At 36.6% G+C, this 23,058-nt stretch overlaps 1 protein-coding gene across 2 annotated transcripts in view; it reads right to left on the reverse strand.

Annotated features, from left to right (window-relative positions):
- Positions 1-23,058, reverse strand: part of rictor (rapamycin-insensitive companion of Tor) — a 955,009-nt gene that overhangs the window by 473,139 nt on the left and 458,812 nt on the right. For both annotated transcript variants that reach the window (XM_090406113.1, XM_090406114.1), the window contains exon 16: positions 5,501-5,683. In XM_090406113.1, the coding sequence (XP_090262239.1) occupies positions 5,501-5,683 (183 nt within the window). The remainder of the gene's footprint in view (positions 1-5,500; positions 5,684-23,058) is intronic.

Below are 23,058 nucleotides of genomic sequence, written 5' to 3' on the forward strand. Positions count from 1 at the left end.
GCATTTGACCCTTTCAAAGTCTGACTTGGACTTGGCAACAATTCTTTTACATTTGAGTTGTAGTGTTGGCAAAGAGTACTGAAAATTAAACGAACATAACAAAAGAGAAAAATGGATATCTTCTGAGACAGCAATTTCATGAAAATGATTTTGGAAGGAAAGCTGATGATGATGATGAGTAAGAGACAGCATGGAAGGCAAAGGCAGAAATATCCGAAACAATTCTAACAGATAGCTTAGGTGTTGATGGTTATTCATGACTTAAGTGTTTAACGGTATTAACAACACCAAACAATTTAATCAAAAGATGTTTCATTAACTGCTTATATTTCGCTGAATTTCAAATCAGCATCATCAGAGCACAACACACTTGTACATGCGACAGTGAGTAAGTAAAACAATAAAATTGCAGTGTAATCTAAAGATCTAAAGTCCTATTTATGGCGCCCTCTAATGTTGGAAAAAAAAAATCATTACAGTTATGTGTGAGTTGCTCTTACGATGATAGTCTCCCAAATTTTTGGCAAATTAATGCAACCATACTTGTTCAGGTAAGGAGATTCTTCAAAGCCATTGCTAACTCAAAAATTAATCTTTCAGATCTGTAACAACTCCTAAATAGCACATTTATTTTCTTCCATCCAATCCTGTGTGAAAGAGTATCCAAAGCGTGGTCTGCCAGTCCTGACTTGCGATAGTAATAGTAGCAAATGTATTTTTTATGTTCTTCCAGGCAGATGTTAACTGATCTTGTTTGTCCATAGTAGGCCAAGTCACAGTCACAGGGAACTTCATACTAAGGATAAACTTCAGGGTGAAGTTTATCCTTAGGCTAGCAGATCAGAGTTGATAGTTTTACATGCGGTTTGAAAGTTGGAAAAGATAGCCAAAGTACTGAAGAAAAATGGAATTCGCTCCACTTTCAAACCGCATGTAAAACTAGCAACTCTGATCCGCTTCTTCCTTTTTGTAGGTAGAAAGCATTTTGCCATACAAAATAACCAAAACGCAATACACGTGCAAAGAGTGGCGTGATATCTGGAGGGAATTTGTTCTGTAAAAGAAGGATTGTGTCATTGATTGAGACATTCGTAAAGAGAGACGTCAAAACTGACTAATAAATCATCTTTATCTAATGCAATGTCTTTGATGATGTTTTGGTGTTGTGTGTCTCTGCCCCTTTACGAATGTCCCAATCAATGACACAATCCTTCTTTTACAGAACAAATTCCCTCCAGATATCACAGTGCTCTTTGCACATGTATTGCATTCTGGTTATTTTGTATGGCAAAACACTTTCTACCTACAAAAAGGAGGCACAGCGATGGGCTTGTCATTACCCCCCCCCCCCCATTGCTAACTTTTATATGGAACATTTTGAGCAACTTGCTTTAGATTCCTCTCCTTTAAAATCCAAAGTCTGGCTTAGATACGTTGACGATGTTTTCGCGATCTGTCCCATGGCCACCAGACATTCCTTAGCCACCTAAACAAACAAACAACACAAACGCATACAGTTCACAATTGAGATTGAAAAACAGAACACGCTTCCGTTTCTAGATACATTGGTCACACATCTTCCTTCTGGCAATCTTTCCTTCGCGGTTTACCGGAAACCGACACATACTGGCCAATATATACACATAACTCCTACCACCACCCAACACAAAAACTAGGTGTCATTAATACTCTAAAAAACAGGGCTCTGAAGATCTGCTCCAGTGAACAGGCACTGAAAGACGAATTTAAAGTTATCAGCAATATTTTTCAAAAAAATGGGTACAGCCAAAACACTATTAACAAAATTCTCTACAAGACCTCAATAAAAACAAAGACAAACCAGACTACAATAAAATTATAACTGTTCCTTACATTAAAGGGACATCAGATATAATAAACAGAATACTACAAAAATACAAACCCACCTTTAAACCTTCTGCAAAATTAAAAAGCTTACTCAACTCATCCAAAGACCCACTCCCTCCACTGGCCCACCCTGGAGTATACCATATTTATTGCACCTGTAACATACCATATATAGAAGAAACAGGACGCACAATTCCTATCAGACAAAAAGAACATAAACGACACATTAAATATAACAATTATGGTGAAGCTAACCTTTTTGATCATGCCCTGAACACCTTACACAGAATTGACTGGAAAAGCACTAGTTGTCTACATCACACCAAAACATGGTATGCACGCAAATTTAAGGAAGCCTGTAAGATTATTACCAACCACCCCAATCTAAACAATAATGATGGTCTAAAAATCCTAAACATATGGAAGGCATATATTCGACCTACGGAACCTTCCTCTCTAAGAGCAACTATAAACAGGACTAAAAAATCCAGGATCCTAAATCAAAAATAACAATTATGCTAAAAATAGGACATCATTGTTACTGAAAGAAAACTATCTGTAAGAAAAAATGTTTATTCATGTTATCATAAACAGAATTTAGCTTGATGTAGTTTATAAATAATTATTATTATTTTTTTTTTCACTAAAGGTCATGCCAGTAGAATAACTTGTGATCAATTCATTGTTTCTCTAGCTTACTGTATGTAATGTAACTTAGCTTGTCCTGTATATTTGTATATGCTCCAGATGATGATCTTGATATGAAGATCAAAACATCGGGATATTAAAAGAGTTATTTATAACACGGTTGTAAAGTCCATAATTTCTAAAATGAACGCTGATCACAGTGTAACACTAGAAGAAAGGAAAGCATTATTATGATATGAATCAGAGACATGGTAAGTGACAAAGATGCAAGAAGTCAAATTAAATTTCCAAACAAAGTTCTTTTATTGGCCCAATCAAATGATGAATTATATAAAAAGTAAAAAACATATATCACATGAGAAATAAAGAGAAACAAATAAAAGTGACTCACCATGTGCTGATATTGAAAAGAGGAAAAATTTCAAAGTAGACAGATCATAGAAGGAAAAAGAGGAAGACATAAATTAACTCAAAGAAAGCTAGCTGGGATGACAGAGCTAGAGAGAGACAGAATTAACTGCAAGAGATAAGTTACCTGGTGGGAGAGGTTGATTCTCAGTCTTATGTGTCACAGAAACTAAGTAATATTTGAATCAATTCTGGAAACTTTGGCGCCAGGCTTCTCTGTTTCAGAACAAACATTTTGTCAGGTGAATTACATTGTGCAATATCATGACAATCATATAATTTAAACGAAGTCACTCCAGCTGAATGAACATTGAAAGTACAAAATGTTCAACAGGTTCATACCTTTCTTGGGTGGGATTTATCGATACATTATCTACTGTTTAAATCACCAATGAGTGATGAATGAATCATACGTACAGGTAGTTCTCACTTTATGAATTTTTTGGATCTAAATTTTTATTTTAAATTGTGTGCAATGAAGGTGATTAGGGATGTGTGTACTGGGAATTACGCAGTATGTAATGATCAGTTAGAACGAGCCTTGGCGACGTGAGTGTGTTATTCATAGTTTTCTTCAATTACACCTAATTTTTTATTTTGTTTTCTTTTTTAACTATAACCCTTTAATTTTTCCAACAATGTCAAAAAGAACCAACAGTGCAAAACCAGAAAATTAGCAAAAGAAACAAAGAAAAGCAATTATATTAGAGAAAAAAATACGAAATTATTACCAGGCATCAAGCGGGTAGCACTGTTAAAGCTCTTTCGCAGAATTTTTCTCTTGCCACATCTACAGTCTGCACCATTTTAAAGGATAAAGAAAAATATTTGAAAAAAAAGTAAAAAAAATGCAATCTATGCAGTCTAGTGGTTGCGTAATCAATCAGAAAATCCAAAATGCTTAAAAGGAATTAATAAAGATACTCTCCCAGTAATATAGAAGGCAAATAAGAAGGCTTGGCTTATGCATCACTTTGTTCCTGAAGTGAAACTTTATTGTGAGAAAAAACAAATTTCATTTAAAGTGCTTTTTCAAAGTTCATTGTCAATAATTGACAATGCACCTAGCCATCTCTCATCAGTAGCTCACATTTGCCCTAATGTAAAAATAGTCTTTTTACTTCCAAATGGTACTATCTTACCCTCCTATCACTCTCTCCAGGAACACCCTTCCCATTGCTAGACTTTCAACAATAATTTAACATAAGCCAAGTTGAGGGCACAGTCAGTTCCATAGCACTTCCTTTAAAAGATGGTTAAATTCCATCTAGTCCCTCTGTCTTACTAACATTTAGCATAATCAGTATTCGGAATACATCAATGTAAAAATAGTCTTTTTACCTCTAAATACAACTTCTCTTTTACAACCAATGGATCAGGAAGTGACATTTAAAGCACATTATCTCAAAGAGACTTTTGAAATGTTAATAGAAGCAACTGATAAAAATGGAAACTTTTCTATCAAAGAGTTTTGGAAGGTGATGTTAATGAGCTGCTTCAATCTCACACTATGGAACTCTCACCCAATGATCTCCTTGAATTAGATGAACAAGAAAGAAATTAAGAAAGAAAAAAAAAAAGAAGATAAAAAATATAAAGCTTTGACTCAGTTTTTCACTTTAAAAGGCCCAGAAGAAGCATTTAAACTTCTCGAAAAAGCTCAAGCAATCTTTGAATCACAAGATTCAGACTTTGAATGATTTAGTAAATTTTCCTGTGAAATGAATAATGCTTCTGATTGCTATTGAGCTATTTTAAATGAAAAGAAGAGAAAGTCAATGAAGCAGATAACACTCAAGGCCTTCTTTGAAAAAAAAAAAAAAAGATGCACTGAAGCTTCCTGATATATCTCCTACTATCTCAACGGCTGCCAATTCACCTGGTGATATAGAAATGAGCTTTTTTTTTTTTTTTTAAAGAATCTTTTTTGATTTAAAATTTTTCTTATATTATTTTTTAAAATAAGTAAATTTTTGGCCAGTAAAGTCTTTTCTTATAATTTAATATTCATTTTATATTTTATATATTCCTTCTTATGAAAGTAACTCTCGCTTATAGCATTATTTCTAAGGGGCAAATAAACTCCTACTTTATAAATTCCCAATTTACGAATGGTCACCAGGAACCAATTAACGCATAAAGGCGGGAACTACCTGTATCTGATTTCCAATTATTCATATTGAACTATAAATTTACACGTATGCCACAGTAATTAACTTTTTTAATATGTAAATATTATTATTACTCATAATAAAGATCAAAATGGGATACTAAGGCAATTGGTGCGAAGTCATTAGCCTCTATATACAAGTAGCCCAGTCATGAAGTTACTTCATGAGTAAATTTTGTTTGCTTACACTTGGATAAAGGATTAAACCAAAAATATAATTTCTTGGCATGTTTAATTTATAGTATAACTAAGTTAAAAAAAAAACAAAAAAACTTTCAAACGAGTTAAATATTTGTCAAAAAACATAAATTAATAAGAATTCCAAAGATTATAGAAAATAAATTACAAATCATTTTATATAGTAAACTGGAAGCAGAAAAATGACTGGCATTTCTTAAATTTACTAACCTCATCCACTTCTAATAAGAAGTCAAAAAGAAAGCATCCTGAAATACATATCTGGTGTCCTCTGTCTCTCTCTGCTTCTATCTCAGAGAATTGTTTGCTACTTGGTTTATAAAACTGAATAATCCTTTTAATAAATGCACGGTAATTAATATCTTCCATTTTTTTCAAACCTTCTGATGGATTCTGAAATAATGGTTTCAACAATAAAATATTTGATTATTTCAATCTTAAAAAAGGAAAACAAACATATTATAAAAATATCTGTGCATTATTTAAGAATGAAATAAATAGCTAGTAGAAAAATGCTGTCAACTACTAAAATCAGTATTTTTGATTTCATGCATAAATCAAAATATTACTGACTCACATCTCTTTTTACTAGTAGCACAATCCATTCCCCCAATCCAAATAATTAAAAAAGAAGGGATTAATTCTCCTGTGTGACTCAATGTGTGACATAAATTCTAATCTGTGCTGAATTATTTAAAAGTAACTAAAGACCCTAATGACAATGACTTTCAATCCAGTTCACTAGCATATGCTTAAAACCTAAGGAAGGAAAAGTATGGCATCCCAGCCAAGTGTCAATTATACTAAAATATACATTGCAGTAATTTTGCTGCAATGCATATCTTAATACTGTAGCATAGCTGTGTTTTTACTGCAATAAAAACACATCATAAAACTACAGTTAACAAAAATAATTTTTGCAAAACTTCAAAGAAATAATTTCCTCCCTGACTAAAAGCAACAATGATGAGAACTACTATCCAAAGTCACTAATAAACATCACTGGGTCTTAAAAGAACAAATACAAGAAAGTTGGTTCAAAATGACAAAAACATTATTTATTGATTTTAGGCAGAAAATAATCTTCACTGCCAACTCTAGGATCAGCAGTCCACTTGCTGAATTCCCAAAGTGGCTCAAAAACTCTAGATGTTAGGTCTCTAGAGTAAGAATTCTGGATTATATAAAAAATAAAATAAATAAAATAATAAAACCCACTTAAAATACCACAGCACTAATGTACCATAACTTTAACACTTTTGTAGGTGAGGTTACATAAAAAATAATTACATTTGAATTAACTAAAAGCCACCACACCTGTAAGGTTTCTCATATCTCTTTTAATGATTATTAAGATTATGTTTTGGTCATTTTGCTAAACATCAGATTTGGTGAAATCCATAAATGTGAAAGCTTTAAATTTTTTACTAAAAAAACTCATGAGAAGGTTGCAATATTCTCTTGTTAACCAATTCTGGATTATGAGAAGGTTGGAAGGTTGAAGAATTCTAGATTATGTAAAAAATAAAATCAATAAATAAAATGATAAAACCCACTTAAAATACCACAGCACTAATGTACCATAACTTTAACACTTTTGTAGGTGAGGATTACTGCATAATCCAGAATTGGTTAACAGGAGAAAGAGGAGTGATATGATAGAGGTCTATAAACTTTTGAATGGGTGTTATAGCATTTCAAATGATGAAATATTTAGTTATATGGAAGGTGGGAAGAGAACGCGGGGGGGGGGGGGGGGGGCATCCATGGAAGTTAAGGTTCTTCTCAGTGAAGAAAGGGGTAAGAGCTAGGTTTTTCTCCCAGAGAGCAGTGAGTGAGTGAGTGGAATAATTTGCCCTTAGGGGTAGTGAGTGCATCTAGTGTAAATGAATTTAAGGGAAAGTATGATAGCTGGGTTGAGTAATTTACAGCCTCCCTCGATGAGTCCTCGACTCCCTGGAGGTCTCAGATAATAATAATAATATCCTACTTGAGGACTAGTTATAATCCATGCCAGTGACAAATCAAGTGAGGTATCAAGGTATAAAAAAAGGATATGAAAGGATTGGAAGAAGCAAGAATGAAGACATATGAGAAAGTGAAAATCATAAGTATATTAATCTCGATATTATTATTATTATTATTCGTTACACCTCCAAGGAGTCCAAAGACTCATCGTGGGAGGACACCTACTGTACAACTCTCTATCTCCACCACTACACCGAACCTCTACTAAAAATCATCTACGTCAAAACCACTACTGCCCACCACTAGCACCACAACTAATATTTTTTTGTCTGTAAATTGTGTGTGTGTTCTGAGGGGCTGATTTGTTTGTATGTGGGATGAAAAACCGAGTTTACAGGAGAAAAAACCCTGCTACCCCTGTATGAGATCGGCTAACTCGCCTTCATTTGAAAAAGTCCATATAAAGATTCTTCTCGTCATGACGAGAATCTGATATGAGAATCACGATGAGAATATGATAAATATGAATTAAGAAGGGCTATGATGGAAAATAATTCAATGCATAGGCTGTGTAGAAGGAACATGCAAGTTTTTGGATGTGTGGAGTGAGTCTGGGGGAAGATTGGATTTGTATAAGATGGATGGCCTACACTTGAATGTGCTTGATATTAGGAGTCCTGAAAAACTAATAGCTGATATGATAACACAGAGAGTCAGAGAAACTAAATTATAATGGAAGGATGATGCGAATATGTGTGTAAGAGCGACGATGTTATGTAACTGGGTTAATGATGGGAATAGTCGTTATCATGGAAATGATTCTTCTTCTTCTTGTCCGTCTAAGATGAGTTGAGTCTTCTCTTGAGCAGGATCTTCCAGTCTTCTCTATTCCTTGCTGTTCAAAAAAGTTCCTTATTGTTCTGCATCCCGAGATGTTCTTTATTAGTTTCAGCCAAGTAATTCTTGGTCTTCCGGGTCTTCTTTTTCAGTTGGAAAAGTACTGATTAGGACGTTAGGAAGTCTGTCTGCGTCCATGCATGCAGTGTGGCCAAACCATCTCAGTAGTTGTTTTCTAATTTTTTCTATTATTGTCTTCTTATACAATAGTTCTTGTCTGACTGTGATGCTTGTTTTCTTTGCTGTCCAACTTGTTCTATTTATTTTTCTTAAGCATTTCATTTCAAATGCCAGCAGTTTTTTCTCCTCTCTTTTCTTAACTGTCCACGCTTCTGCTCCATAGATGACTGTTGATATAATTATTGCTTCATATAATTTGATTTTGGCTTGCTTAAATATCTTGTTTGTTTTCCAGATTTTCTGTAATTTTCCCATGGTGGTCCATCCTATTGCTATTCTGTGTTTGATTGTTTTGAGTTCATCTATTGTTTCTGTTAGTTTTGATCTAAGGTAGTACATGAAGTTGTCTACTTGTTCTATTTGTTCTCTGTTTAGGGTGGCTGAGATGATAGTTCCGTTCCTCCCTATTTTCATCACTTTTGTCTTTTGTATATTTACTGTCATGTCATATGTTTTACAGGTTTCGTTTAGCTTGTTTATCAACTTTTGTAGTTTATTTGGGGTTCTTGCAAGAAGAACGAGATCATCCACATATTTGATATTATTTATGTTTAAACCATTGACATCGATTCCAGGCTCATTGTCTATTGCCTTCTTTACAACTTCTTCTAGACATATGTTGAATAGGCATGGGGATAATGGGCATCCTTGAATTACTCCTCTTTGGATCTCTATGGGTTCTGTTGTGAGTGTGTCCTTTTTAATTATTGCATTTGTCTTAGAGTAATATTTTATCAGAAACTATTTTATATATTTGTCTATTGCTTTTTCTAGTAGAATTTTAAGAAGGATTTCTCTGATGAGGCTATCGAAAGCTTGTTTAAAGTCCACAAAACAACAATATAGTTCTTTATGGTCTTTCCAGCTGAACTCTGCTAGTTGGTGCAATGTGAAAATTTGATCTATTGTTGAGTAGTTTCCTCGGAAACCAGCTTGTTCTATGCCTATCATTTCTTCATAGGTGCTTTTTAATCTATTTTGTATAATTCTTATGAATATTTTATAGGTGTGAGGGAGTAAATTGATTGGGCTGTAATTTCTGCAGTCTCTTTTGTCTCCTTTCTTGTATATTGGGATGATCTTTCCAGTTCTCCAGTCATCTGGGATCGCTCCTGTTTGTAGTATTTTATGAATAGGGTTGTTAAATATTCTATTGATATGCTGCCACCATATGACCACAGTTCAGTAGGGATAGTATCAATGCCTGGTGCTTTATTGTTTTTCATCTGTTTTATTGCATTATCTAACTTCTTCTTGTAAAATTTTTGGGTGGTCATTATTTTCTTCTATTGTTGGCATTGTAGTTTTGTTTCCTTGATGGAAGATAGTCTTAAAATGGTTTGACCAGATTTTTCTTATATCTTCAATATTCTTAGTTTCAGTCATCTTGTTGTTTATCAATGTTACTAGAATGGTCATGCAGATGGATACACCCACGCTTCCTCCTTCCTTGCACGGAAGGAGGAAGCATGGGTGGCCAAAGAAGAGATGGAGGGAGCTGGTAGGAGAGGACTTTAGGATGAAGAACTTGGATGTGGTGACAGCCCAAGACAGGAGGATGTGGAGGAGACTCATCATCAACAGTGACCCCACTTAAGTGGGAGAAGCTGCAGAAGAAGAAGCAGACTGCTTTCGCTGAGAATTCCTTTGTAATTTCTCTTACAGTATCATGGAAGACTTTTAGGTTGTTTTGTTGGTATGCATGCTTCTTGGTATTTCTTAGCTTTTTCTTCTAACCATTCCTCTTTGGCTTGTTATCAACTTTATTTTTTAGTGCTCTGTATTTTTCTCTATTCTCTTCATTGTTTTGTTGGTTTACAAGAGTTTTCTCTATGATTTCTTGGGTTATCCACTGTTTGTTTATTTTGGGTTTGGAACCTAGAGTGTCTTTTGCAATTGATAACACTGTTTCTTGTATAGCATGAGGATTTTTTTTCCTAAGAATATACTGGTGTCCTGATACATGAAGACCATACTAAGAATGTAAAAGTGCCTATCCAACTGCAGTTGATTTGGTATACCGCATCACTGCAACTCTCTTCTCTGATGGCACAGACTGTTCCAGCTCTATGCCTCATTGCCAGTATTGTTAAAGATTAGTTTGTTGAACATTGCCGGTCTGGTTGACCGAGTGGATAGTGTATCACCTCTCCAGCCAAAAGGCTGGGGGTTCGAATCCCGCCGTCGGCATGGATGTTTGTGATTGTCTGTGGAAATACCAGTGGTGGTCGGCGGTAGATGGTGTTGGTGTAGTTGCGGTCAGTTGGTGATTGAATGGTGGAGATGGAGTTGTAGAGCAGGTGCCTTCCCTCGATGAGTCCTTAGACTCCCTGGAGGTGTCAAATAATAAAAAACATGCAGAAATTTTCAGACCTTACCATGGCTGTCAAATTTATGACATATACGTGGGCTGTTCAATAAGTAATAAGACTAATTTTACTGTGGCAAAACCACTCATCGCAATATTAATTTCTGTGGAATAAAAAAATGTTGCTGTCTGTATTAACAAAAGAGGTTGATAAATGGCATATATGGGATGATGTGCCAGAGTGTCACGTGACTAAATGCAAGCATGTTTGGGCGCACCTACGAAGCGAGACCAGTCGTTGAAATGGAAGTGTAATTGGAACAGCGTTATGTGATTAAATTTTGTGTGCGTTTGCAAAAATCGGCATCGGACACTTTTAACATGATATGTGACGCTTTCCACAATGAAGCAATGTCGAGGGCAAGTGTTTTTCGCATAAAACTTTTAAGGAAGGCAAAACGTGGAAGACCTTGAACGTAAGGGAAGACCTTCAACGTCCATCAGAGAGACAATGATCAACACAGCAGCGATTATCATCAAGCACGTCAAAAGGAAGCGTCCATTGCTGAAGAATGGCTTCTTATTGCACCACGATAATGCAAGGCCACATATTGCTGGTTGTGTAGTGGACGTTTTGCAGAAGAACAACACATATATCCTACCACACCCTCCATACAGTCCTGATCTCGCACCGTGCGATTTCTGGCTGTTTCCTCAGCTCAAGAAACCACTAAGAGGCCGCCATTTCGAAAGCAACAAAGCATCTGTAAAAGCTGTAGAGGCGGTTTTGAAAGAACTCTCAATAAAAGGACTTTCACATGTGTTTAAGAAGTGGACGCAAAGTTGGGACAAATGCATCGCATCTCACGGTAGTTACTTCGAAAAAGACCATGTAAATGATGACGATAAAAGGTAATCTGTTTTCTGTATAAATATAGTCTTATTACTTATTGAACAGCCTACGTAAATCATACGTAACATTTGAGATTATGCCAATCAAGAGATCTAATGTTTGAATCTTTTACCCCAAACAATGCATATAGAACATACTTCTTGCAATAATTAACAGCCTCAAAGAGTCCAGGCTACCCAACATAATTTTAGTTTTGGCAGCAAAGGTAGGGGACAGGACTAAGAACTATTATGACAGTATTTATAATAATTTGACTAAACTGTCTATATTGTTATTATTTTTTAGACTTTTTGTTTTAATCTCCAGATCTTCAGATTAAATACTACCAAAAATTTTCCCTCCTCTCAACTTTCTGCCTAACCATGATACTAATGTACCAATAACAACCTTTGAATAGGAGAAGCTAGAAAAAAACAACAAAATCAATGTAAAAAAATTTCTTAAAAAAATGAAAATATCCAATCATCCATTTGATGATTGTATAAATGTTGATGTTGTTCTCAGTAGTTTTTTTGAGTGTTGCTGTCATGATATGTCACCAAGAATATCATCAGCTGAGATACTAATTGCTCCATAGATGGTAGGGAGGTAACCGAATCAGTTGATATAGTAGAATTACTGAGTGAGCACTTTGCAAGAGTATATCATCCTGGTGGTGACATTGCAGAAATGGAAAAACCAACAGCTTATACAGGAATCGTGGTGAACGAAGTGGAGGTGAATAGTCTATTACAAAACCTCAATGTCAATTCATCTTGAATTGAGAAATGAATTATTTGCAGGAAGTGAGATCGCTAGTTGGCGCGCAGTGATACAAAATGCGCAGCGGCAATTAGGCAATTAGAGCACCTGCAAAGCTCTTTCCAGAGTGATTCGGCTAATGTAAATAAACAGCATAAGAGTGGGCGAGTGTCTGAAATGAAGGAAAGAGTGTTGAATGGTGACTCGTTATTAAGAGGAGTGATAGATGGGAGTTTAACTAAATCGTACTTACCAGGTGCGAAATTTAAGGATGTAAGTGAGAGTATTAGAGCTCAAAAACAGAGGGTGAAAGAATTGATAGTTGTGGCAGGTACGAATGAATTGAAAGGAGATAACTTTTTTATGAGAGAGGACTTGAAAGTATTGTTAAAGGTAGCAAAAGAAAAGAGTGACAGAGTTCGAATGGTGAGTCTGTTGCCGTGGTATGACAGAGAGGAATTTAGAACGAAGGCCATAATCGCAAATGACATTATGCCCAGGTTATGCAGACGGTGTGGTGTGGAATTCGTGGACGGGTGGAATGAGTTTGATGGGCGAAAGGATTTATACAAGATGGATGGCCTGCATTTGAATGGACTTGGTGTGCGGAGACTGGAAAAAGTGTTGCTGAATGAAGTGAAAATGGATGTGCAGAACCAGGGAAACTAGAACTACCAAGGATGGGGGGGGGGGGAGTGGATATGCAGACATCAGTGAGACAGTTGAGTGTAAAAATGTATATAATGTACCTGAGCCAGCACTAAGGACAAAAAATGGGAATGGGACATTTAGAATAACGCATCAAGATAGGGGTGGGACAAAGGGATCACTGCATTTCATGTATACTAATGCCAGGAGTATTAGGAACAAGAAGGAAGAATTTTTGGCATTGATTGGCTCTTCCTGGCCACAGGTTATTGGCATTAGTGAAACATGGCTGACGGAAGATGGTATAGTTAGTGGGATAGAATGTGCAGGTTATAGTGTGCTTAGGAGGGACAGAGAGAATAAAATGGGGAGAGGAGTGTTATTGATGATAGCTGATGAACTGCAGCCAAGGAGAATTGAAGTTGTATTGCAGGATAGTGAAAGGAGCTCATTTCAGGCTATTCGGTGTGAGATTGAGACTGGCAGAATAAAATATACAGTTGGGTGCTGCTATAGACCAGGTGATGGAATAGATGGTGGAGATAGTATGCATAAACAAATTGATGAAATGAGTGGAAGGAGGGTAATTATTATGGGGGATTTTGATTATGGTAACATTGATTGGAAGGAGGAGAGGACACATGTGAGGAAGGAAATGGACTTTATTCAATTATTAAGGGATAACTATCTGAGACAGCATGTAATTGAAAATACTAGGGGTGAGAGAGTGCTTGTCCTGGTAATAGCATCTCACAATTTGACTGTAATGAATATGACCATGTTGCCACCTATTGGTGAGAGTGATCATAAGGTCTTGACCTGGGAGGTGGCTAAAGGTGTGGAATTTTTGATTAAGACAGGGTATATGTGGAATTATCGCGCTGGCAAGTATGACAAGCTTAGGAGATTGCTTGGATCAGTGCCATGGCATATACAACTGCAAGGGCTGGACGTCGATAGAACATGGGAAGTGGTCAAGGAGAATTTACAGGAGGTTATGGCTGATTGTATATCTAGGGTCCGAATAGTAAAACAAGTAGGGGTTAAATGGATGAATAACACCATTAAGCTTGAGCTGCAAAAAAAGAAACAACTATGGAGGGAATTTAAAGAAAGGGGTGACCTGCAGGTACATGAATGTATAAAGTGCAGGCCAGAAGGGTAACGAGTGTGGTAAAAAAAGGAAAAGCGGATTATGAAAGGAAACTAGCTATGCAAGCTAAAGAGAATCTCAAACAGTTCTTTCAATATGCTGCAAGCAAGACAAAAACTGTACATGGCAAAATGATTTTAAGGAATGACGATGATAAGGAGGTCACTGAATCAGTTGATATAGTGGAGTGACTGAGCACGCACTTTGCAAAAGTATATCATCCAGGTGGTGACATTGAAAAAATGAAGGAACCATTAGTTTATACAGGAATTGTGATGAATGAAGTGGAGTGAATAGTCTATTACAGAACCTTAATGTGAATACATCTGTGGGATTGGATGGCATACCGGCACGGGTCTTGCGTGAAGTGGCTAAGGAATTATCAGTGCCCATGACCATGTTGTTTAATCTGAGTCTCGGGTCTGGTTTAGTCCCGAAGGTGTGGAAAGAGAGGAAAATAGTTTCAATGCATAAAGGAGGATCCAAGACTACGGTTGCAAATTACCGACTGATCAGCATATCAGGAGTCGTTGTCAAGGTCTTGGAGAAAGTAGTCAAGGGAAAAATACAGGAATGGATTGATGAAAATGAGATACTGTATGTGGAGGACAGCCTGGCTTTGTGAAGGGTAGATCATGCCTGAGTAACTTGCTCAAATTTTATAACACGGTGACGGCTGAACTGGATAAGGGTAATGGGTTTACAGTGATACTGCTGGACCTGGCAAAGGCGTCTGACAGGATACCACATGGAATTCTAATCCGTAAACTACAACAGATGGGAATGGATATAGGATTGGTGAGATGGATAGGAGGGTGGTTGATGGAGAGATATCAAAGAGTAGTTTATTCAGGAGTAGAGTCCAAAAGACGGCCTGTGACTAGTGGTGTGCCGTAGGGTTCTGTTCTTGAACCACTGCTGTTCAATCTGTTCATTAACAATACATGGAAGGATCTAAGTGGAACAGTTCATTTGTTCGCTGATGATGCAAAGTTGGGTAGGGGAAATAGTGAATGCAGAAGATGTCAAAATCTTGCAGGATGACTTGGATAGATTGGAGTTCTGGGCTAAGGAGAATGGATGTGAATTTAATGTGACAAAATGTAAGGTTATGCATTTTGGGGTGAAAAGATTAGCAGCAGTATACCATATTGGTGGAACTGTAATCCAGGAGATTGATGAGGCCAGGGACTTGGAAGTATTGGTGGATAGGGAGATGAAGTTTAGGGGGCACATTGCAAAAGTAGCTAAATCAGCTCATCAACTCACTTGGTTGTTGAAAAATACCTTGATGAGCAGAGACAAGCAAGTTATTGTACCTCTGAACCGAGCCTTGATAAGATCGCATCTCGACTACTGTGCCCAGATTTGGTCACCTAGGTTCCTTCTTGGTGGGGAGGAGGTGGAGAGGATCCAGAGGTGAGTGACTAAGATGATAGCAGGTCTATGGAATGAACCATATGAGAACAGGTTGAAGATTTGTGGGTTGCAGAAACTAGTTCATAGGTGGAAAAGGGGAGACGATATGATTGAGACATTCAAATTGCTAAAGGGATTCTATAGGATTAATTCAGAGGATATTTTTGAGATCAGGACTGCTGGTGGGAGAACTAGGGGACACCTATGGAAGCTGGGCAAGAATGTGGTTAGCACGGGTGTTAGAGCTGGGTTCTTTACTTTTAGAGTGATAAATGAGTGGAATAAGCTGCCAGAGTCTGTTGTGGGTGCTATGACAGTGAGCAAGTTTAAGGCAAGGTATGATAGATACTGTGAGAATGTCGTATAGTTGTGTGGACATGATGTTTAGGGCTTCCCTCGATGAGTCTAAGGACTCCCTGGAGTCGCCCGAAATAATAATAATAATAATAATCTGCAAGATTGGATGGTATAAAAGCTCGTTTCATACGAGAAGCGGCTAAAGAATTATCAGTGCCTTTGACCATTTTGTTTAATTTGAGTCTCGGGTCTGGGTTAGTCCCAAGGGGGAGGAAAGAGGGGAAAATAGTTCCATTGCATAAAGGAAGTTCCAAGACTGCTGTTGAAAATTACTGGCCAATCAGCATACAGGAATTGTTGTAATGCCTTGAAGAAAATAGTCAAGAAAAAAATACAGGATTGGATAGATGAAAATGGGATACTATATGGGGGACAACATGGTTTTGTGAGTGGTAGATCATGCCTCAGTAACTTGCTCAGGTTTTATAACACACTGACTGCTGAACTGGATAAGGATAATGGGTTTACAGTGATTCTACTGGACCTTACTAAGGCCTTTGACAGGATACCACATGGAATTCTAATCAGTAAACTGCAGCAGATGGGGATGGATATAGGGTTGGTGAGATGGATAGGAGGGTGGTTGATGGAGAGATATCAGAGAGTAGTTTATTTAGGAGTAGAGTCCAAAAGACCTCCTGTGACTAGTGGTGTGGGGTTCTGTTCTTGGACCACTACTTTTCAATTTGTTCATTAACGATATAGGAAAGGATCAAAGAGGAAGTGTTCACTTGTTTGCTTATGATGGCAAAGTTGGGTAGAGCAATAGTGGGTGCACAGGATTTCAAAATTTTGAAAGATGATTTGGATAGTTTGGAGTACTGGGCTAAGGAAAACGGATGTCAATTTAATGTGGCAAAGTATAATTTTATGCATTTTGTAGTGAAAAGATTATCAGCAGTATATCACATTGGTGGAACCGTACTCCAGGAGATTGATGAGGCTAGGGAATTGGGAGTGTTGGTGGATAGGGAGTTGAAGTTTAGGGGGCACATTGCAAAAGTGGCTAAATCAGCTCATCAAATCACTTGGTTGCTGAAAAATACTTTAACATTCAGAGACAAACAGGTTATTGTTCCTATGTATCGAGCCTTGATAAGACACCATCTAGACTACTGTGCCCAGATATGGGCGCCAGGGTTTCTTCTCGATGGGGAGGAGGTGGAGAGGATCCAGAGACGAGTGACCAAGGTAATAGCAGGACTATGGAATGAACCTTATGAGAACAAGTTGAAGATTTGTGGGCTGCAGAAATTGGTTGATAGGCGAAAAAGGGGTGTATGATGAGACATTCAAATTACTGAAGGGTTTCTATAAGATTAATTCAGAAGATATTTTTGAAAATAGGACTGGAAGTGGGAGGACTAGGGGCCATCCATGGAGGTTTGGTAAGCGTGTGGTTTGCAAGAGTGTTAGAGCTAGGTTTTTTACTTGGAGAGTGGTAAATGAGTGGAATAAGCTGCCAGAGTCTGTTGTGGGTGCTATGACAGTGAGCGAGTTCAAGGCAAGGTATGATAGATACTGTGAGAATGTCATATAGTTGTGTGGACATGATGTTAAGGGCCTCCCTCGATGAGTCTAAAGACTCCTTGGAGCTGCCCGTAATAATAATAATAATAATAATAATAATAGTAAATTATAGACCAATCAGTATCTCAGGAGTGGTCGTCAAAAAGAGAATTCAGGAATGGGTGATAAGGATATGATACTCTATGACATGCGGCAAGACTTTATGAAATGTTAGTCAAGCCTTAGTAATTTAGTCACTTTTTATAATAGAGTGACAGCTAAGCTGAATAAAGGGAATGGCTATGTGACGATTGTGCTGGATTTTGCAAATGTATTTAGCAGAACATCACACAGAACTCTGTTCTGCAAATCAGAACAAATTGGACTGAATATGAAACAGTTACCGGGATATGAAGAAGGAGAATCCAGGAGAAAACAAGTGACTAGTAACGTGCTAGAAGGATATAAACTTGGATTTGCAGATGATATTTGAACACAATAGTCCAGATTTCTTCTGACAAGGTTTCATACATCAGAACCATTTCCATTTTTCTCTGCTCATCAATCCATCTCAATATAACAGCAAATCTCTAGGTTGTCTTTATGACAATATATCCCTTCAATTTCAAATGTTTCTTTTCCACTTCCCATACAGTTCCACAAATAGATTATGCAGCCGCTGATCTATGGATCTCAAAGTTCATACCTTATACCTAGAAAAGATAAACTCAAATCCTTCACCCACCTTCTAGCTTATTCATATCACCCTGAAGACCTGGTAGAGTGCAATTTTATCTAATAATCCTGCTTAGCTTCACATCAACCTAAATGAATAAATTGAGCAGGCTTCTTCTCTTCTTCTCTCCCATAGTCCTAAACGGACCGTTAGGTCATCATGGCTGGTAGGTGATTTTCTTTGTTAGCCTCCTCCAATCATCTCAGACTCTTGTTCTTGATATCAGTTGAGAAAGGGAGGAATTTGTCCATTTTTTGATGTTATCAGTTCATTTTAATCGAGGTTGGCCCCCTAATCCTTGGTCCCAGAACAATTCCTTCTGGTGTTTGCTTTGGAATGCCATTAGCCCTCTCCACATGTCCGAACCATTTCATCTGTCTTCTTCTGATGACTGTCAGAATATTTTCCCTTCTTCTCCCATCTATCGAATCAATCAGTTTTTGGACTTTCACGAATCCTCATTGGTTTCATGAGTGGGAAGATCGATATAGTCTGCAAAACGTAAGTTATTTAATCTTAGTCCGCCACTACTATTCCAGTGTCATATTCATGAAGAGCTTCATCTATGACATATTCCAGAAAACAATTAAAAAGAAGAGGAGACAAGATGCATCCATACGGAATTCTTCAGTCTTCTGTAAGTTTTCATTTCAAAAGACAGGAGTCTCCTCTCATCTTTCCTCAATAAAGTCCAGGACTCACAACCATACAAGAGGATAGAATTCACCAAGGTGTCAATTAGCCTTAGTCTGGTTGTGATTGCAATTCTGTTATCTCCCCACAATGGTTTTAACTTTTGTAGGGCCATGATTGCCTTAGCAATTCAGTATTTAATGTCGGTTTTTGAATGACCATCTTGACTCAATGTGCTTCTTAGATAAGTGAACTTGTTTACATTCGCAATTTGTTTATTGCCAATTTATATCTTTAAGAATTCAATGTCTGATTTTGAGGTTATCATTGTTTTTGTTTTTTGTAGGTTTATGTATAATCCATTTTTTTTAATGTTCTGAAAACGCAGCTAGTTATCTCTTGTAATTCTTCTTCACTTTTTGCCAGAAGATCGATGTCGTCTGTGAAACGTAAGTTATTTATTCTTAGTCTGCCACTACTATTCCAGTGTCATATTCATGAAGAGCTTCATCTATGACATATTCCAGAAAACAATTAAAAAGAAGAGGAGACAAGATGCATCCCTGTCTTACCCCCCCCGTTCTGTCTGGAACGGTTCGCTGCTGTAATTTTTAATTTCAATTCTCAAATCAGATGAGGAATAAAGAGATTTAATAATCCTAATGATTTTGTTGTCAATACCATAATGTTCTAAAATTTTCCATAATGCCTCATCATGCTATATTGAGTCAAAAGCTTTTTGAAGGTCTAAAAAGTTGTGACAGATTATTTTGTTATGTTATATGTATTTTTTGCCTAGTATGTGTATTGTAAAAATATGGTCGATTGTACTTCTGGAAACTCGCTTGTTCGTCTGACAGTCTGCTTTCTATTTTCTTTTAAATTCTTGACAATAGTATTTTTAATAGGATTTTGCTTGGATGACTAATAAGGCTTATTGTTCTGTAGTTGCTACATTTATTGCTGTTTCCCTTTTTAGGAATAGGTACAAGGACAGAAGTCTGCCAATCAGAAGGCCAAGTCTCTGTGTTCCATATGTCCTGGAATAAATTTAGCAAGGTGTCTATAATGATGTCACCTCCTTCATGTATCAGTTCCATTGTAATACCATCAATTCCTGGTGATTTTCCTATTTTTGAGGAGCTAACTGCTGCAAGAGCTTCACATCAACCTAAATGAATAAATTGAGCAGGCTAGTGACAATAAAACAGTAAGCTGATAGATTGGATGATGACATGGACATCAATTTATACATTGTTCCTTACTAAAATTCCTGAACAGTGAGTACAAAGATTTTATGTTATAAATATTTTTTCATTCATACACCAGAATATTGTAGCGATATGAAAAAAATTACAAACCAAAATTTGCAGGTTTTCAGGAAATGGAAATTCTTGATTAAATTCACTTATGAAATATAGTAATTTAGAAACATACATCATGAGAACTTCAGCCCAACAGCCAAGAATACCCAATATAGCCCACTAGGGGACACCATCAGAACTTTAGGAATAACAGTAGTCTCCTTTCTTCGACCTCATTTGCTGTTCTAATGCCTGCATGCATCTGTCTTAATCTTAAGTTCTCATGAAGATGGCAACGTGATGTTGCCGAAATATAGGAAGTATATATTGAAGTTTATTTTAATTTATTTTCCAGTTTACGTTGTGAATTCCTTAAGTAGTTCAATAATCATGTACAGTGAACGTATAAGCCTTTCTACAAGAATAGTAATTTAGGAACATGTGACAGGTTTCACAAACAAGTGTAGTGGTAAGCAGTTGTGACCGATAGTACTGAATCGACTAAGGTGTAAAAACCTCTGCAGGAAAACATTTATTATACTATTTTTTGACTTCTGACATTTCTATACAATAAATACCTCCCAGTTTTCAGGGAAAATCCTTACTAATTGTACTTGTTTTAAAAGTGCAGTATTTCTAAATGTTTTCCCCCCCATAATAACACAAGAGTGGCATAACACAAATTGACCATAGAAAGTTTTCAAACTTTGTTAGCAAGCAAATTATATTAGAAAAGAAATAATATTCTTATTTTAATCCTTTATCTAAGATGGTTGTGAGCACCCCAAGAGTGAATAGGTTTAAGGAGATGTATGATAAGTATTCTGTTAATGGATAGAGTGGGTTTCCACTATAAGTCTTTTGACTCCAAGAAGTGCCCATATAAATAATTATAATTATTATAATTTCTATTAAACTACTTAAGGAATTCACAACGTAAACTGGAATATAAATTAAAATAAACTTTAATATATACTTCCTATATTTCAGCAACGTCACGTTGCCATCTTTATGGGAACTTAAGATTAAGACACGTGCACACAGGCACTAGAACAGCAAATGAGGTCGAAGAAAGGAGACTACTGTTCAGGCCACCAAACTTAAACATGATAAAATTCTTGCACGAATTCAATTGCTGGCTTTCACGCCAAGAAATATGCTCAACCGAATACCTAATGATAATCAGCGACATAAACATAAATATTGCAACGAAAACCAGAACAACACTGTGCAATACCTAGACACGCTATCCATGTATCATCTAATACCAACAATAACATCATGTACTAGAGAAGAAATATTCGGAAATACTATCACGGCTTCCTGCCTAGATCATATAAACGTCTGAGCACCACCAAACAGTTACACTGCATTAGTCATAAAATGCAAAATAGCAGATCATTACTTGACGGCTCTAAACCTGCACACTAAGACAATATCCATGCAACACCCCACAGAAGAAAAGCAACACAAAACAATAATAGACGAAGAAGTAGTCAACCATGAAATAAGAAAAACCAACTGGGAACACATGGCATCAGATTCAGTAGATATCTTATACAACAACATTAGACTCACACTGGAGGAAATATATAAGAAAGCTGCAAAGAAAGTCAGAATTTACTCAAAAACAACCCAAAATCCTTGGATAACACAAAACTTAATCCTAGAAATACACAGAAAGGGCGCTTTATGGAAAGAATTAAAGCAATGTCCAAATAACAGAGCTTTAAAAACTGAATATAGGATAACAAGGAATCACCTTACAACACAAATAAGAAATGCAAAAAGAAACTACTACAGAGACAAATTAACCTCTGCACAAAATAACAAGAAACAAACCTGGCACCTGATCAACGAGATGCTAGATTGTGCTCCCAACACCACCACCTCTGAAACCATAAAACACAGTTTCGTGAAAAACGCAAAACTTATCCAACAACTAGCAAATGACTTTAATCAACTTAAGTATAAAGAGCTAATAAGCTTCATTTCATTGCCGAAATGAAGCTAATAAGCTTCATTTCGGCAATGAAAACATTACTTAAATTATGCAAACATGCACTAGGATCACTTGCATTGGCTAACGCTAGTGTCGGCGATACTTTATAGTTTACTATATTCGGCAAGAAATTCACTGATTCCAATCTTTGAGTTTCTTATTCGGTTTTAAAACTATGTGGGATTTAATATCCCCTTAATTTAAGTGACTTTAATCAATACTTTGCAGACTCCATCCAAGAACTGCACAGAAATATTCCCCCAATCAAAAAATGTGATCCTCCACTTGGACCACAATCAAAACAGACATTATGGTTCCCAACCATAAAAGAAGCAGAACTTCTCTCTGTAATACATCAAATCAAACCAAACCAAACAAAGGCCCAGGAATTGATGGTATAAGACCTAAGGATATCAAGCAACATTCAACTAGCTTAGGTCCTATCCTGCTAAAATTAATAAATAAAATATTTAAAACAGGACAGATACCAAGTATGCTAAAGGCCCATAATCACACCCATATACAAACATGGAGAAAGAAATTTAATCAGCAATTACAGACCCATAGCAACATTACCAATTATCAATCAAATTATGGAGCGGATCGTACTGAAGAAACTCACAGCATATATAGAGACCTTTCATATTATCCCCAAAAGACAATATGGTTTTCAGAAAAATAAGGGAACAACATCTCTCTTGGAAGACTTTACAGACATAATTAATACCGCCTTAGACAAAAATAAAATTGCCATGGTAGTCTTTATTGATCTAACTAAAGCATTTGATACACTCACACATCAAACCTTGTTAGAAAAGCTGAGGCATGTTGGAATAGACGGGCCTCTGCACAGGTGGCTTACAAACTACCTCCAAAATAGAAAGCCTATGACATGTATTGGGTCAAACCAAAGTAGAGAGCTACCAGTAATCAGTGGAGTGCCACAGGGAGCTGTACTGTCCCTAACTCTATTCAACATTTACATGCACAATATTAATCA

This window comes from Typopeltis vanoorti, chromosome 16, assembly GCF_054136105.1.
Source record: "Typopeltis vanoorti isolate ZY-2024b chromosome 16, IOZ_Tvanoo_1.0, whole genome shotgun sequence".
Lineage (NCBI taxonomy): Eukaryota > Metazoa > Arthropoda > Arachnida > Uropygi > Thelyphonidae > Typopeltis > Typopeltis vanoorti.